Source organism: Kryptolebias marmoratus, linkage group LG20, assembly GCF_001649575.2.
Source record: "Kryptolebias marmoratus isolate JLee-2015 linkage group LG20, ASM164957v2, whole genome shotgun sequence".
NCBI classification, from domain to species: Eukaryota; Metazoa; Chordata; class Actinopteri; order Cyprinodontiformes; family Rivulidae; genus Kryptolebias; species Kryptolebias marmoratus.
The window spans coordinates 7,264,402-7,283,330 of NC_051449.1; the positions used below are offsets into that span (position 1 = coordinate 7,264,402).

The window sequence follows — 18,929 nt, forward strand, 5'->3', positions numbered from 1 at the left end:
TTTTTTTTTTTTTTTTTCCCCCAGTGTTGCTAAAAGGCGATAAGATCCAGATAAACGCTGGAATGTCACTATCTCATCTGCAAGGAGGGTTCCTTGATTAATTAAAAACAGGCTAAAGAAGAGAATAGTGAAAAATCTAAACCTTTTAATGGGAAGAAAGACATGGAATTAAAGGCCTAGTATTTCTTGGATGAATGCATATCACCCGCAGCTTTTCATGACAAAGTTTTAATCCAAGATGGAGTTAATGCATGGGGTATGTGTTATGAATGACTCTCACCTACTACCACATAAACTTGACCTCAATATCTGTAGTTTAAAGTGAATTATAAACAGTTTTGTGTTTGCAAAGTTCAATTAGCTGTGGCAGCCATCTTGATTTGGGTTGACTCCATATGCCAAACAGATGTTGATGTACATCCAGTGATTACTTTCTGCAAGTGTGATTAAAATCTGTCCTGTGGTCCGTGAGATGTTTTGCTAACAGACAGTGTTGACTCTGTAACAGTTAATGCCAAAATTTTAGGCAGAGATGTCGTCCAATGTGCAGTGCTTTGAGTATGTGTTGAGAATGACTCACAGCTACTACCACACCAGATTTTAGGTTAATTTCAGCAAAATAAAGTGACTTCTAGCCGTCCCTGTACTGGCTGGTGTGATTAGCTGTGGTGGTCATCTTGAATTAGGGTGACTCCAAAATGTAATGAGTTGTAAATATACTTGCTGAGAGTTTCATTATATCTGCCCAGTGAGATATTTTGCTAACAGACATGAAAGTTTACACAAGGTTTGGGTAAAATAAATTTTGCACAATGTATAGAGTTCAGAACATGTGGTGGGGATGACTCTCAGCCACTACCACCCCAAATTTGAGCTCAAAATCTGTCCAATTAGTTGACTCATAATAATTTTTTGTGTTTGTTAAGGTTACTTAGCTGTGGCAGCCATCTTGAATGGGATTGACTCCAAAAGTTCATCAGTTGTAGACGTACACGCAGTGATTACTGTCTGAAAGTTTAATTCAGATCAGTACAGACAAACAAACACAGATACAAGTAAAATCATTATCACTATGTTGCCGGCGGTAGGTGATAACAAGTTAAAATCCATTCTTTTTAGCTGTTTTCTATAGCATTTGCACAGTTTTGCATTAAAATAAATGACAGTCATGAGATGTTGATGCTCTTGTTTGTGTGTACCTCCATTCACAGGAACTGGTGTGCCTATGTGGTGCAGAGGAACGTGAGCTGTGTGGTGCAGGGGGGCGCGGAGAGCTTCCAGGAGCCTGTGGTGGCCCCCTGCCCGGCCTACCAGCCTGACTGCCAGCAACAAGTGACGTGAGCAACCATGGGAGCGTGGAAGAGGGGGGGCTGAGGGTTTATTAGATGTACCAGGAACATTTGGATGCAAAAATGTTTCCTTGAGAGAAAAGCTGGGGGAAGAAATATATTCAGAGTGGCTCAAATAAACCCAGTTGGCAGAACAAAAAAGCATGGCATCTCCATTAAGCTAAGAAAAAAAAATTCCCCTCTAAAAAGCAAAGTGTTACTCAGAAAATATGGTTATAAACTTACCAATTGCAGTTGCAGAAAGTGACGATCTAAGTTGAGGCAGGTTTTTGCAGCTAAATCTGGCCAATCCACATCTTTTCCCTGGCGTGTGAAGGACTGTCAGAACTTTGTCCAACTCAATATAAATGCTGTTGTGGAATAACAAAATGCTGTTGCTGGTGGTGGTGGTCCTACTCTAAAGTCTTGGGTGAAAGGCAACATTATGTATATTACATTTTGGTCAAGCTGCCATTATAACTCTTAGAATGGAGCCCAGAATTAATCACAAGAATAGGATTGTATCTTTGGTCAATTGGCTGTAGAGTAAATCTTGAATTGAGTTGGTTTTAAAAGTTAATTAGATGAAGAAGTACATCCTGTGATTAGTTTCTGAGAGATTCATTAAAACCCATTCAGTAGCACATGAGATATTTAGCTAACAGTTAAACAAAGTTGAATCCAAATAGTTAAAGGCAAATATAATCAAAGATACTGTGCAATCTGATTCAGTTTCAGCTACAATCACACCAGATTTGAAGTTGAATCTGTAGGACTACCTGGGTTATTAGCACTTATGTGTTTTTGAAGGTCACTTGAGTGTGGCAGGCATCTTGAATTGCGTTGACTCTTGTAGTTGTGTATCCAGTGATTACTTTCTGTAAACTTTGTTCAGGGATTCATGAAATATTTTGGTAGCAGACAGACACGCACAGACATAATCAAAAACATTCTTGTCTGCCTTCGCCCTTTCAGTGGCAGGTGATTAAAAAATAGTTTATCAAAGCGATAATTCATACTTGAGACAATGTCATTGCTTTTTTTTCTTTTACTGTTTTCTTAAACTGCCGACAACCTTGGCCTCACATGTCGAAGCTTTAACAGCTGCTTTTATTCACGACTACTGTTATCAAGTCTTTACATGGTTTACCATGCACCAGTCAATTCTTCACATTTGTTTTTATATCGTTAGCAAGTATTCAGCCCTGACTTTACTGCAGTATAATTCACTCTCTCTTTGCAGCTGCCAAGATTTCTATGGAAAAAAAAAATCAAGTGTTGAATTTTTTTATGTGTATATAAATTCAGTTTGATACCAAAACTCTTAAACTCTTTCAAGTTTAGAAACTGTTTTCATTTCTGCTCATCTGCAGTGAAGCATATGATTTATTATCATGCCATAAAATACATAACTGAAGCATATTTCTGACGTATTCCCTCCCTGCATGTTTTCTTAATAATAAATCATTTAAAGGAACACATTAAATCCCGTTCTGAGTGACTGATGTAAATAGGGGCATCTGTACCAGTAAATACGAGCAATAGTTGTAATGGTTCTGGAAGATGTTGTGTCACAGCGTAATGTTTTGCTTTGTGAATCATATTTAGTTTTAAACCCATACTATCTGTGGTTTAGCTCGATGGTTTATTTACACAAACAGATGCAGTGAGTCTGCTGTGTTGAAAGGATTCCTGGAAGCTGATCACGGTTCTGTCTCAGGATCATATTTGCATGTTTCTGTGCAACGCAAGAAAGAGCTGGCAGTGAGAACAAACACCTCAAGTTATGCTGTACAGGACAGGCTTTAATTTGTTTTCATTTTAGATGTTTTTTAGGTTTCACACTGTTGATTACAGCTGAAATGTTAAGTGTTAATATCCTTCAGGTTTTCACTTTTCCTTTTTTTTCTGTCAGCGAGAACAGTGGTATTAGTAACAGTTTGGGGAAAAAAATTGATAGTTTCAGACATCAGTTTTCCAGATGTTCTTCACGACATGACCCCTACATTGAGGGAAGTGATATCATCCATTGTTTTTCTTGGGAACTTTTTTTGGCAAGGAAATTTAGATTTTTTTTTTTATTTTTCTTTAATATATAGTGGGAACTGGAGGACAAGCAACAGTTTCTAATAAAAAAATATATACTGCATCAGTTGTTTTTTCCCATTTTTTTTGTTTTGTTTTTTCTTGCAGAGTAGTTTTAGCCCAGCAAAGCCTGAAACATTTTGAAAATAGCTTTGGTTTGATCTTTAACATTTGAAATACAAAGCTCATTCATTATTATGCCTTGCATTGCAGATACCAAATGCGGTTTCGACCCACATACAAGATTGGCTACAAGACTGTCACAGAGATAGAATGGAAATGCTGTCCTCGTTACAGAGGAACAGACTGTAAGGATGTAATTCCACCCCCAGATCGACAAACAGTGCAGGGACCACGCTCTTACCTCCCACCAAATCCTGGATTCTCACCCAGACACGCACAAAGTAAGAAATCAGGTTTTTTTTGCTTTACACTAAACAACTTTACATAAAACTATAATAAAAATTTCTTTGTACTATTTCTTCCATAGAGGACAGAACAAAATTAATTATTTTTATTTATGATTGTAGGGCCAGAGAGGAGAGAGACTGCACACCATGAGTCTCGGCATGGCGTCACAGATAAGGTGCGTCTTCTTGAAGGTGAAGTTCAGCGTCTCACTCAGACAGTCCAGGATCTCCAGGCAACTCTAACAACATTAACTGGTAACCTACGCACAGACCTGCAGGCTGACACCAAAAAGATGCTGGTGACGCTTCTGAACAACCTGCGGCCTCTGGATAATAGCAGCAGTCCAGGCACGGAGGAGAGTCCAGCTGTGCTAGATGGTCAGGCTACCAGGGGTGGGATTGCTGGAGAGAAAGCCCTAGAAAAAATAGAAGCCCGTTTAGATGACATCAACAATGCACTGAAAAGCAAGAACGAAGCTCTGGATGACCTAAAAGGAATCACAACAAGTCATGAGGGACAGATACGTGTCCTAATGGATGCCTCTCAGTCTCAGACCCCAGCCATAGCAGAGTTTGATGTTATACAAACCTACGTTGATGGAAAGTTTGAGAAACTGAAGAAGGAGGTGGACCAGCATGTGGAGGAGCAGCTGGTCAAACTACAGGGCTTGTGCAATGACAAGATCCAGGTCATGCAGAAGACCTGTGAGGATAGCCATGATCAAGTTCTTGACAAGGTGACCAAGCTTTTTGAAACTAAGGAGGCTGATCTGAAAAAAGAGATCCGAGCAATGCGTCTAGACATGGCTGCTGCAGACGGACCTGTACGAACTCAAAGACAGACAGAACTACCCAATGAGGATAAAGACTACAGTGACCATAAGGACCTATGGCGTGAAATTGACCGCATAGCTGAGGCTTACCGAATCCTTAATGTTCGCATTGACAATGAATTGGCGCATTTGTCCTCATTTCAGGACATTGGTGAGTTTGGTCTCTTGATTCAAGAGTTGGAGGCACGTGTGAACATCACGGAACAAAATGCAGAGACTCATTGTTTCTACATTGAAGAGAAGTTATCGCAGACGATTGCAGACGAAGCGACTGCACTTCGATTGCTTCTGGATGAACGTTTGAATAATGTTCAGAACCAGTTTACAAACGTTCTGGTGGAAATGAGCAATAACTCCTCCCCAGGAACATTTGGTCACTCAATGAATGTCATCCAGGGTGAAGTCAACAACAACAAGCTAATCATCCAGGATTTGAATGACAAAGTTAATGTTTTAGAGAGGTCATGCTCAGCAGGATGTTCAGGCTCTGGAATTGCTGTGACTGAGGGATTAACGCCTGGTCACATCGGAAACATTTTGAAAGACCTGAATCGATATAGAAGTGACTTAGACATTCTTCACACAGATGTCAGTTCCAACACAGACAAGCTCAGGCAACTTGAAAACCTTGTTCAAAAGCAGTCATCAGGAAATGAGAGGCATGTAAAGACAATGGAGGACTTCAAGAAGGGGCTGATTAATCTTCAAGATAACGTACGTGGATTGGCTGGTGCCGTTAATGGATTAAGTGACTCCTTGAGCAAATATGACCAGGATGTGCACAAAATAAACTCAACATGCTGCTATCCAGAGCAGACGAGCTATGGGAGCTCATCACAGGTCACCCGAGCTGCAGCTGACCTGACCAGTCGTCAGATGGATGAGCTGAGGAACAGACTCAATACGCTCAGCAGACAGGTGTCATCTGAACTGAGTCATTGCAAACAGAACACACAGGGTGTTTCTGATGGAATCTCAGCTGTGGAGGGACGTGTAAGCAAGCTTGAGAACGTTTGCGGAAGATTAGATGGGGTGTCTGTGAACATCAAAGAGCTGAAAGATGGGCTAGAGAGACACATTGGGGGCTTGCGGGACTGTGTCAACAGGATGAATGCCACTTGTGGAAATCATGGCGCAGATATTATTATTCTGCAAAATTCCTTGCAGAGACTTCAGGCTCAGATGTCTGCAATGGCCAAACATGGGTTGAAAGATGTCGCCACCGAGGGCCCAGGTGAGTTGACGTCACTTTATCAGTAATGAAGGTTAGAACAAAAAAGTATGACAAGACTTTTTAGGGCTTTTTTTTTTTCCACAAAGTCAACCAAAATCTGCATTTATAAGAAGCTTTGTGGCCATCTGAGTTTTGTCAGCTGGTGGATTGATATTTTATGAAAACATATGTACTACCTTGCTATTTGATATTGGTATTTACAATAACAAGATCAAAATCTGAAGGAAATACACAAGTTCAACACAACAGTGAAAGTAATAGCTATGCTGTAAACTAAGTACTTTGTGCATATGCAACTTAAATGCATCCAAAAGCATCTTGAAAGCCAGCTGTAACTGAGCGGCAAGACACAACTTAAACAGCTATAATGACGAACATTTTTGGGAAGTTTTTCCTGGGAGGATTTCAGAGACTTGATGACAGATGTAGCTGTGTAAAGAATGTAAAGAGAGCAAACTCTGGGTACTTTCTAACCTCTGCATACCACTTAAAGTGGTCTAAGATGAGGGAATTTTACAGGACTATTTTCAGAAAGTAGCAAAAATAATAAAACAAAACACTAGAAACCATGAGATGGGACGTTTTTCCACATATTTAAACAGCACTTTGGAAGACAAAGATATCTTCAACACTAAAACGTAAATCCTGTCACTGAGGCAGAAACAAATTAGTAAGGCTCACATTTTATTATATAACAAATATGAAAAGAATCTGCTAGCTATACAGTAAGTTAAAGCTTGTGGGCTTGCTTCATTAGTGGTTAGAGTTATGATAACAGGGTATGATGACAGTAATTGGCTAAAGATTATAACATATGTTTGTCTCTTAAAGATTTATTTATTATATAGTGTACAGTAAATACCCTCATTAGTGCAGTCAAGCCAGAAATGAGCCAAACAAAAATATAAATTTACTGCATGCAACATCTTTTCCAGCTTCCTCTGTATCTTCCAACATTTTAAGCTTATTAGGCGTGATTACCATCTGTGTAAACACAAACTTTTCCTGCAGATAATCCTCCGTGTAATGCATTCTGCTTGGTTGGTTTAAAAGCAGCAAGCTTGGAGGAAATGATCAGATCCCTCGAATGGCCACAGGGTATTTCCTGTAGTGGGAGGGCACGAGTTCACTGGGCCTCCCATGCTTGCCTTGAATGTGTCATTGAATACAGCCCAACAGCAAGAAGCAGAGGCCCTCACTGAAGACTTCCTGTGACTTATGATGGGTTGAATTACCTTGGGTTAATAAAAGAAAAGAGGCAGATAGATAAAAATCTTCAGTTTTTCATCACATCTCAAATTTATTATGATTTACACTATTTTATGCCTTGTTGCTTCCTTATTTTAATGTCAGGACACTCAAGCAGTCTGTCCCATCCTCTCAGTCCCTTTCTGAAAGTGTTTTAGTTATGAGGTCTTTTCTCTTTCACCATGACATAGCTTTGTATTTCATACCACAGAGCTGCAGGCCTCAACCTCAGTTCCTGGTCTCTCACTGCACACATTGCACCTCCCTCCCTTCTCTCTTTCTCCTAACACATGCATACATACCAACCTTCAGAGATTCTCGTGGGGTGACCTCAGCCTGATGTGTGGAATCTGGTCCTCATTAAGGGCCCTGACTCACTGCTGGAGTCGGTCTTAACAGAGTGAGGAGACACAGGACTCCACACCCAGGACCAGATGCTTGAACGGCCCTCATCTGTGATGTCATGCCTGGGGCCCCATCAGTGGTGCCTCCCTTTTCTTACGCCATCGTCCAAAACAATAATTGGATATGGAGCTTAGGAGAAAAAAGGTTGAAAAGGAATAACAGTTGTGTTGTAGAGATGTGATCTTAAAGACATTTCATATTACATTTTATTGTTTGGCAGATTTGGGCTGTTATTTCCAAGGTGGGTTTGGTTTCATAAATCTACACGAAAGATTAGGCAGGGTTTCTGCTTTCTTCTGATTATTTAATAGTGCCTTAATTTCTTTGCTCTGACACCTTTTGAACATTGGATACATTGCATCAATGATTACCTTTACCTTTCCAAGATAATATGCTGTTCGTGATCTCTGTAATTGGGATTATCCAAGCGAGGTCAAAGGACTGTTTCTCCATGTTGAATAACTTCACCTTTCCACCTCATTCCCAGACACATTCCCAGATCAAGTTTTGGCTACACCTTCCTTTTAGTGCGATTACTTTAAATGGCTATAAAACCTTGTGAAATGACCACACATTTGAGTTTGGTAAAACTATAACCTAGGCTAAAATGAGCTAAATATACTTGAAAGAAGAAAAGTAAGCTAGCCTGACTCTGGTGAACCTCTAAGACAAATTAACAGCAACCTTCTGTCTACTTGTTGCCTGGTAACTGGTTGTAACCATGAAATAGAAGATTTCTGCACATAACTGCTTGTAACATGCTGAACTGCCACTGCAGTGTCACCTTTTCACTCATTTAACAAACCAGACACATGTTAAACTGTGATGTTTAAAGGTGTTGGTTGGCAAGTTTCAGCTATTCTAAGCACAAAAAGTTTTATTAAAGATGGTTTCACCTATTGGTTCGCAACAACCCCAAATTGTCCTTTCAGTGCTCCTACAGAAAAAAATCCCCCTCCCTAAATTGATGTACATTTATTGTCATGGTGACCACATCAACATCTAATGGTTACCAATACCAAAGGAAAAATGTTCCAACCAGATCCGAAGAGGGTTGAATCTGTTTTTCTCTTAGCTGCAGCAAGACAAAAAAATAAATAAAGTAGTAAACAAATTAAGTCATTAAATGAATAGCATACAAAAACATTAACAGAGAGCCCAAACCACAATGGAGCAAATAGTAACAGGAAGTTCACAAAGAAGATCAGATTTCCTCAGGATAACAGTTCATAACAATCCAAATTATTTGACTTTTATAGCAACTTTTACCCTTCAGGTTCAGCTCCGTCTCCACAATTATGGCTAACATCATTGGCTTTGATCAGGTCCACTAACACGGTAACATTCATCTGGATATTTCCTGACTGGAACAGTGGGACACGTTCCTAGAACAGAAGGGGAGTGGGTTGCTGCTCTGCGTATTTGAGTATCTGTCACTGCTCTAAAATAATCCACTGCAAAATATACAGTTAAAGGAATGGTGCAGGAAAATCTGTTAATAACCTCTGAAAAAAAGGTGCAGTGAGTCATAAAGCCGTTCTGAGCACCTAGTCTGTATGTGTTCATATACAAAGAGGTCTCAAAACAATGGTGGGTGCACCAATCTATGTGATTTATATAGGGCTAACAATAATTTATGGGTATAAGTTTGAATTTGAAGAAAATACAAGCCTCTTTCACAACGTACAGCTAGAGTGCTTGGGGCAATTCTGTGACTGTTCTGTTGGATTTGTGCCATTATGGGGCAATAGCAATTTTGCCTAAAAAGCAGCATAAAGTATTCAGGCAGGGGAAAGTTATACCAAGAAAACAAAAGTGAGTTAGTATTTTCTTTAAGTGCAGTTGTCGTCATCACTTTCTCAGTGCTGCAACAGAATCCCACAAAAGACTAAGCTAAGTTATGTGGTTCAATACTGAATGCATTCTTGAAGTTTGGAAGGGAGAGAGAATCTAAACAGAGGCAAAATATCCACCAAATCTCCCTGCTCCTGGGGCGTGGTGGACATTGAGAGGCTGGTGAAATGTTTCCTTTCAGTATTTGAGCTCATATTCTCCACACAGTCATATGAAGACCTCGAGGAGGCTGAGAACAGATGAAGTGTTGTAATACATAACTACAAGATTAAGTAGAATAGCCCTGTTCCAACTCAGTGTGACTGCTGAATGAAGTTATGTGACTTCAGTTGCAAAATGTTGGCACCGCTGCGCCCACAGCAGCTGCAGCTGCCGAGGTCTGCCCAAACAACTTGTGCATGTTTGGCTTTTGCTGTTTTTCCTCAGATGGGGAAATTGTGGTTTAACAGTAACACAAATCTGCCAAGGTATTTTATAAGTTGGATGTAGAACCATAAAAAGTGTTTTTGTTTTTTTGCAAAGTTTATGCCGCGCTCTGTGACTAATCAACCTGTTCTCGTTCGGTTCTAAGTTTGGTTTCCAGTTTTTGGAGATGATCCCAGTCTAGCTCAAATGGACTCTCTGGTATCCTTTTCTTTCTGTTTTATCTCCGAACTTCTCTCTTTTCGCTGCCTCGTCGCTCTCTCTCTCCGTCTGTACAGTTTGTTTTTTCTTTCAATTCGTCCTTCAAGCAGCGCCAGAGGACTTCTTCTCCCTCTCCAGTCTGTGCTGTAAGTGTATATTGACAGAAGAAGCCATCAGGAAAACAAAAAAAGCAGCTGTGTTAAAGCAGGGATGAAATAAAGCCTTTGATTTCACGGATCAATGCCTTGCAATTGATCACTCTGGCTTTTTATTGGAGAGACAGGCAAGAAGATTATGTGTCTGCTGTGATGAGGAAGTACAAGAGAAGCAGGACATAAAAGGCTTTTTGAAGTCAAAGGGTGTCTGTTGGGAAAGAATGGAAAATTGCATTTGACACACACACATACATACACACACCCACATACTGTATATATTTAGGCACTACCAGAATTTTGAGCAGTGCTTTGACAGTGAGCGTTTCCCTGGTGAGATATCTAAGGCTGGGATTTGAGGTGTTTCCATGTCCAGCCCAGGAGCCCATCTGGAAGTCTTCAGAGGAGATACATATAGGAGGCCCAGAGGTCTGCCATACACTGCACAATTAGAGTCTCCCATCAATAACATTTCAGAAAAAATGGGGTGGAGGATAAAATTGTGTCCATGTGCATATCAGGAGAAAAGCATATTCCAGACAGCGAGTGATGCATTATTGTACACCATGTCTGTAACCACCGCACCCCGCTCGTCCCCCCTGACACCATTTTCCAATTGCGTGATTAGCTTGTCTACCTGCAATACTCCATGACGCTTTCACACACTTCTGAACACTCACGAGCTGTCACCTAATTCTGGGGAGGCACAAGTGACGAAACAGACTCCCTTGGCTGCATCTCGGAGGCGGTAACATCTGGTTTTGGTGATGTTTTTCATTGCACCAGCGTGCGTTTGAATGTGTTGGTGTTTTCCAGTGTTGTGGTTGCCCCCTTAGTGAGACACAGGCTGAGAGCTCATGGGAAATATGCACTCTGGCAACCAGCATTCTGAAGGAGGCATAAGAAGGAAATGAAGAAGAGATTTCTGATTATCTCAGTGCAACATGATTGCTGTGCTTAATTTGTTTTTGATTATACATGTGGCATCTGAGTAGTTTGTGGTGTCGCTCGTGGCAAGAAGGACGGATTTTCTTGGTGGCTGATGACATTTTATTTGATTAAAAAAGAGAAACTGGTAGATTGTAATGTAACAGTTGCTCTCAGGTACTTTAGGATTGATCACAGAGTGAATTTGCAATTAAATTAACTGTTAATTTTGAATTTTTTTGAATATTTTTGGCTGTGAGAGCCCTTGGGGCCTGCATAATGATATTTCCAGCTAATACAAATACTTATTTAGTTGCAATACTCTTAAAACTCATTGAAAGGGGTCTTGTGAATTGATGCACAAATGCTTCATCTCTGCAACTTAAGGAAGTCCATCTACTGATAAAAACTGAAATATGTGATGGAGCACGAGGATAGTATCTTGGAGTAGTTTTGTATTTTTTAGTGTGCTAACAAATGCAAGCAGATTTTTACATCTCCTGAAAATGCCAGGCCCAGGCCTTCCTTGAAAAAGAGATCTGTGATCTCAGTGGGATTTGCCTGGGTAAATAAAGGTTAATAAATAAATAAACTAATAAAACTTGCATTTTTATCAGTGCCACCAAAGACGAGAGCTTACCCATGTCTGTATGTGTGTGTTTGCTTGTCTGTAAAAATATTTTATTAACCACTGGATGAATTTAATGAAACTTTCAGAAAGTAATTATTGGCTGTACCTCTAAAATGAACTTTTAGAGATGGCCGCCACAGCCAGTTGACCTTAGAAAACACAAGCACGACAGCTCATCGCTGCAAGTGTTTGTGCGTCGCTGCTATCAATTATCAGTTATATTAAAACGCAGAAGGAGAGTATTTTTTAAGGCACCAACTGCACATTTGCACAAGTTACAGACAAAACAAAGACACTCTCACTGAAACTCACAACTGATTTAAAGTTAATCTGACACCAGCTGGTTTGTTATGCAGAACCAACTGGGAGGCCATTGTAGAAGTATTTGAAAAAGCTTTCTCTTTCAACAAATGCTACCTGTCACTGGAAAGCTTCATCTGAATACATCCACATAGTGGATAATGTTGCTTAAATTTAAAGTTTTGCCAAGAGCAGGTGGAAGAACAGTGTCATTCTTTTCTTTTAATGAAGAAATACTTTCAGTATAATCCATACTGCAAACATCTAGGCTAACTTCTTTAAATGCCTCTTTTATTGACTGTTGTGGTACCTAAATCCTACCAGCCGGGCACTAAATTGATCCAAAACCACTATCTTAAGCCATAAATACATCGTGTGGTAGGATAGCAGATGGGTAGCTTGGTAATTTTAAAGTATTCTTCAACACACAACTTTATTTGGTTAGAGTGATTTTCAGTAATGCTTGATCGGCACCATACAGAAAGATGAACGCCAATAAGGTAATTAATTGAAACCCAATGGAAAGCAGCTCTAACTCTTTTAATTTGGCAAATCCATAGTTGATTGGTAGAAAGCTGTGCAAGGACTGAACCTACACTGACTGACTGGACTTCTTTCAGTGTATCCCAGTAATGCTTGACTGGATTGAGATATGGTGAATTTAGGGTCGAGGTCAACAATTTGACATTTTTATCATGTTCCACAAGCCATTTCAGAGTAGTTTTTACAGTGTGAGAATACGCGCTGACCCGCTGCTAGAGGGTTTAGATGTCAGAGAGTTCTGTTGTAATGAGGAGCTGTAAAGGACTGACATGACTTAGGGTTAACGAACGGGACCCCTCATTGTGAAAACGTGGTCAGTGGTATTCGCTTCACCAATCTGTACTTTTAAAGAGGTCATGTACTAAAAAATATCTCCCATGAGCCTACACAAAGCATCAGTCAATTTATGTATTGTAAATATAGTGTGACAAAAAAAATCTGCCATCTAGCTATGACAAAGTTGAGAGGGTGTGATTATTTTTGTTATTTTACCTTAAGACACCATCACAGTGTTTGTGTACTCGCCAGAGAGGCTCCCAGGTGATATCTGTCCTCCCCAGGAAATCCAGAAAGCCAGCAGGTGGTTTCCATCTTCACATCATTCCCCAAAAACTCATTTCAGTGACTGTCCTGTTTTGTTTTTGTAAAGAGTAATAATGTTCCTGGGAGGTGCAAGTCAGGTTCAATTTGGTCTGTCATCTGAAAAGTTTTTAAATGAAGATTCATGAGACAAAAGGGAGGTGTTGTCTGAATGCACTATTATTTTGAATACCAAACATAATTTGTAAATTAAACTTTAATTTTCTGACTAGATTGTTCAAAAAGACTATAATCGATTAGAGTGAAACCTAAATTGACAAGAGTTTAATAGTTTTTTCTTTTTTTTAATCTCCAAGGACCTGCTTCTGTGCCTGATTCCTCTCAGAGCAGAACCAGAGTTAAACAAATTCACATCCCTGTCATCCTCCCTCCGCCGCCGTCCAGTCCCAATCAGGCGGCGCAGCCCAACATCCACACGATCAAGATCACTTCACCAAACCAGCCGGCGACCCCCCAGCAGCCACGCCTCTCGACTCAGTTGCCCGCGAGGCCCGTGATGGAGACGGGAGAGGCCGGACCCCCAGGATACATGCGAAGGGTCACAGTGCGCAGAGGATCCGAGGAGTCGTCAAGTAAACCCGTCAAAGGGTTCGGTGCGCCGGGTGAGTACTGCTGACCTTTGTGACAGGCTGCAACTGCTTAAAGGTCTGATTTTCAATCTTTTTGTTGTGGTTTTTGAAAAAAAATATTTATGTGTCAACACAAAACTGATTCTCTTGGGTTAAGGGACTTTTTTATGCCTGACTGACTCATAAAGTAGAGTTGAGTGACTTAACAATTTAAACACAAGAAATTCAAAGAAAACTGAATGAAACAGTTGATTCTGAAGGAAAATGATGAAAGACCTGCACAAAACTGTACTTTTTAACTCCAGGTAGGCTGGAGTACTCCAACGTTGTGGCACTGGATGATGCTGAGTATTTTTATTATCCAGTTGTAGTTTCAGCAGTTTGAAGAATGTTGACTGCATCCACCTTAAATGCATGTTACTTTTTGTAATCTTTTGAGTGTCCGTTTCAGATTGTGGATGTAGAATGTAACAGCAAATTTAAAAATTGCATTACCTTTAAATTCATACGGTTGGATTTGGAAAGTATGCAAAGGAAAATAAAAGAAAACTGAAATAAGTAATAATGATGCGCTCAGTGAATCGCTGCCTAATGTATGTAAAAGAAAAGCACAGTGAAGAGACTAAGTGATCTTAAACATAACCACATAACCTTCAAATGAGCTTGGTTTGTTTTTGGCCCTTTTTGATATGTGAAACTAATAACAAGGCTTTATTTTTACATGTGCATTAGATGTTTTGTTTGATCCACATTAATTGTTTCTACAGCGAACCCCAGGGCTCTTTTAATGAATGCCATATTCAAAGACATGGAAGAGAACAACTGAAAACAGATTTCGACAGCTCTGGGTTGAATTAACGGGACTGCAAAGAGGAAGTTTGAACAGAATATCAAACAACAAAACAAAGGCTTTGTCTTAGCCTTCTTCTTGTTTGGCAGTCAAATAGTTGAGAACAGCCTGCGATAGTTCATTTGTTCCCAGTTAGAGTGGGAGATTAAGAGATGTTAACACCAATTAGCTTGAAAAGTTAACCCAAGGAACAAAACTTTCATTTAAAGTTGAGAGTTTGCTTGTGCTTTCTGGCTTTAGTGTAAAATTCTGGGTAATCATCATCATCAGTGACATGAGCAAATATATATCTTTTTCCTTTTCACTCCATATTTTCCATCGTGTGATTCACGCCATCAGATCATTTCGAGGCTCAAAAGGAAGCTGATAACTCCGAATGTGCTTGTAAATTGATTTGAAAAGGCACGTCTGAAATAACTCAGTTTAGATGATATTTAGTTTCATTTCACTTTCCTTCCTTCTCTGCTAAGATATTCAGATGGAAAGCCCAACTGCTTTTGGCAATCACACGCTAACCTTTCTCTTCAGATGATGACAAAACAATGTGTTTGTCATCCGTCTCTTCCAGGCTATCCTCCTCCTCCTCTGCAGCCTTCTTCTTTCAAGCCTCGGCCAGACAGCCAAAGAGGTACTGTAGCTGTTAACGTCACATGCTTCTCCAGCTTTTCTTTTACAACAGGGTTAAAAAAAACAAAAAACAACATTAAGTAAATAAATAAAGAAATAAAGAAAAGCTGTGAATAATTTGTATCTTAGAAGTGTGAAGGAGTGGGAACTGGATGTGTTTCGTTGAAGTGAGTGTGGGCAGATTGTGGAGGGATTCTAACTTGTCTGCAGGCTGTCAGCACAAAGTTTTGCTGGCTTGCATGGTTAATTTTCTTTTTAAATTGATGAATAAAACTGGTTTAGGCTTTTTCTGTTGAAACAAAAAGCTCCAAAGCATTCTCAGTGAAAGTAATACATGAAACTGTGCATTAATGTTTAACGTTCTGCAATCAAGATGTTTTCTGTCTGACTTTCGGCTAACAACACATAATGAGTTAACGTAGTTTGTATCGTTTTATTTCACAGCTCCACTAGCAGCAGAGTTGCCCTGGAACCCAATGCAGCAAGCTTCTTCTGACTCACCAGGTGGGAACCCTTTCTTTCCATCTCTCTTCAAAATGCTGCATGTTTGCAGTTTATCAGCATGAGCTCCAATATAAGAATTTGTGGTGATTTTATAGTATTTGTTTATGTTCCGTTAACCCTCCTATTGTATTTTGGTCAAATATAACCATTTCAGATGTGTTCTCTCAGAAAAATAAAACAATTTCCTTTGATCTGTCCCTAACAGAATCTTTCCCAACACCTGTTCTCACAATCCATCACTACACTGTTTCCATCATACAAGGAACAGTTCTTGCAGCTCTAGTTTTGAGACCTTGCTCAGAATTCAACTCTTATTGAAGCCCTCAATCATATCTTGGTCTTGGATCATGACACTGGTGACAAGGAGAGAGACCAGTGCCCTGACTACTACTTCATTTATAAAGCACTTTAAAAAACAACCACAGCTGCAACAAAGAGCTTTATATGTAAAATCAAGGAACTCAAAGATTAAAAACAGTTAAAACAACAATAAAATTAGAAAAAAACTAAAACAGAAGTAAAAACAAGAACAAGTCTCAGGCTGTATATCCTCTTTTCACTAATAAAATCTGGACTGGGCAGATGTTTCTTCTGTGCCTCTATTAAAAATGTGAAATGACTGAAAAACAAATGTCTTTGATAAACTCTACATAGTAAAGAAGATATAAAGCACAACATGTTTCTTTTTAATACACCTAGCATTCGGTGATGATTTGTGTACTGTTGACTGGGAACACAAAAGTTATGAGCAAGGAATGAACATAACAGGAGGGTTAAACAAACTGGGCATGTCATGTACTTCATCATCTTCAAGAAATGATAACATGCACGTTTTCTCATCTAGTTTCATTAGACAGCAGCATCTTTTCAGACCCCTTCTCCTTCTCCGCTGGCCTCACACATCATCCTAACATCTGGAGAGATTTTGGCGTCATTCGCTTTAACAAGGTGCTCGTCAACGACGGGGGACACTACAGTCCACACACAGGTACGTCCATGCAACAGAAACAGATTTCATGACAAATAGATTCAATATTTATTATTACTGTCTGGATTCCCACATGGCTGCACCATTTCCAGGCTCTTATTTCTCCCCATTTCCTGTCTCTTTATATTGTACCTATTAAATAAAAAACAAAACTAGAAAAACAGCCATCACCATATGTAATGTAAAAGGAGCCGCTTTTGTAGCCAGAAGCAGCGGGGTACGGAAAGACAGAAGTCTCTAAGTTGTGTTGAATGCATACTGAAAAGCTCCTGCAGAAGCCTGGATGCAAATCCCCCCCCCCCCCGAAAACTGTCACTTGTGCAAGTGTTGTGATGTCTGTGCAACTGTCTGTTGTTGCTAGAAGAAAGGATTCATACACACACACACACACACAGAGTGAGCTGTTTGCATGATCGATACAGTGCAAAGGTGAAATACATGTTGACTTTTAAAATAATTTGCTTGTTCAGCCCTGAGATCTGGCAATCTTTTGTTTATTTTTGGGGCAGTAGTTCTTGAAAAAGCGAAAAGTTGACATGGGAAATGTAAATCCAATTAAAAATAAATAAATAAAAAAAGACTAAATGCAAAACCAACAGAGGAAGGCGAGAGCGTGTCAGATTATATTTATTTATATTTTCTGAGTTTTTATTGTCACATGAATTCATTCCTCTATTCTCTCATTTGCTTTGTAAATCTTTTACGGAATATTTTTGACACATCAGTAATTTAATAAAAGGCTGCCGTTTAAGAAAAAAAATAACTAAATTAGTGGAGACGGTAACAGAGCGTTTAGTGGTGAAAATGTCCGAGAAAATTTCCTCAGCAGCTTGTAGAGATCCAACACTGAGCTAAACGGAGTCAACGTTGGACTAAAAATTCCTTGTTTGCGGGATACAAATTTATAGCAGTCAGTTGCTTAGTTACGTTACAAATCCATCAAAGAAGTAGGCTGAGGTCATTATTCACTTTCTGATTAGCTCTGTATGGATCTCGGACTAAAAACAGAAGTGTTGGGAAAAAAGCAGAACCCATTCAGGCAGGGGTTATAATGTTGTGGCTCATCAGAACTTTATATAATTAATATATATATATATATATATATATATATATATATATATATATATATATATATAATGAGAATATGTAACAGTGTGGCCAGCTGGTGTTTTTACTTGTGCATGTGTTTAACCGTATAATTCACACAGTAAAAACATGTCAGGTTTGAACAGAATCCATCAGTACCACACAGGAGCAGAACTTGGAGTATTTAACAAGTTTAAGTGTACTGATCAGACATACCTGTACCATATTTCCTTCTCCATTCACAGGGATCTTTACTGTTCCACACGATGGCAGATACTTGATTGCAGGCCTCCTGACTGCGAGGCAGGGGGACCGAATAGAGGCTGTGCTGTCTGTGTCGAACCGCAGCGTACACAGGCTCCGGAGCTCAGCCGGCCCGTCGGACCGTCAGCAGGGGGCCTCGCTTCATGGCACCTGTGGCTGTGGAGGCAGCGTGTCTTTTAGTCTGATTCTTCCACTGAGGAAAGGAGATCAGGTCAGTCTGGTGAGGACCCGAGGCCAGCTGGCCACGACTGAGAGCGGGGAAATCCTCTCCACGTACAACGCCATCTTCCTGTACGGACCGTGGTCCAGGAGATAGCTGAACTGCAGCCGTAAAGACTAAATTGTTGCCAGATTCTTGGACTGGTTTAAATGTTGCAGAAAGCATATTTTCCCACTGATTTGATGTGATGTGATTTAGCTATCGAACATGCAATGCCACTCTGTGAAGATTCTATTATAGGTTCATTTAAAAAGTTATTACATTGAGAAATGAAAGCCTTTAGCGAGAGGCAGGGTTTGTATCTAATATATTTGATCATTAAACTGATTTTTTTTGTATCTGTTGTAAATGAATGTGTACAAGTGTTTTTAAATTAACAATAAAATACAGAAATTGCCATCTTTTAGCAAACAGTAACTCAGAAGTTCAGCATATAATACAATCAACCACTGGTGGACTTTTATACTGGTCAGGAAATAAACTATGATACAACACTTAAAACAACAGTGCATGTTCTCTTGCTGTGCATGGACAGAATTTATAAACATGCATAAAGGGATTAGTGTAGAAATGAAAAGTTGCAACACCAAGATTTGGCCAGTTTTACAGACTGGAAGGTTAGAAAGCAGAACTCCCAAATGGGCTGT

General features: G+C 39.7%; 1 protein-coding gene across 2 annotated transcripts in view; it reads left to right on the forward strand.

Moving 5' to 3' along the window:
* Window positions 1-18,681, forward strand: part of emilin2a (elastin microfibril interfacer 2a) — a 19,219-nt gene extending 538 nt beyond the window's left edge. Inside the window, exons 2-9 of one of the 2 annotated variants that reach the window (XM_017411100.3) lie at window positions 1,212-1,337; window positions 3,627-3,817; window positions 3,944-5,890; window positions 13,471-13,776; window positions 15,162-15,221; window positions 15,665-15,724; window positions 16,569-16,712; window positions 18,044-18,681. In XM_017411100.3, coding sequence (XP_017266589.1) covers window positions 1,212-1,337; window positions 3,627-3,817; window positions 3,944-5,890; window positions 13,471-13,776; window positions 15,162-15,221; window positions 15,665-15,724; window positions 16,569-16,712; window positions 18,044-18,378 — 3,169 coding nt within the window. In that variant the 3' untranslated portion in view covers window positions 18,379-18,681. The remainder of the gene's footprint in view (window positions 1-1,211; window positions 1,338-3,626; window positions 3,818-3,943; window positions 5,891-13,470; window positions 13,777-15,161; window positions 15,222-15,664; window positions 15,725-16,568; window positions 16,713-18,043) is intronic. The other variant, XM_037981761.1, reaches the window with a different exon arrangement.
* The last annotated feature ends 248 nt before the right edge of the window (window positions 18,682-18,929 follow it).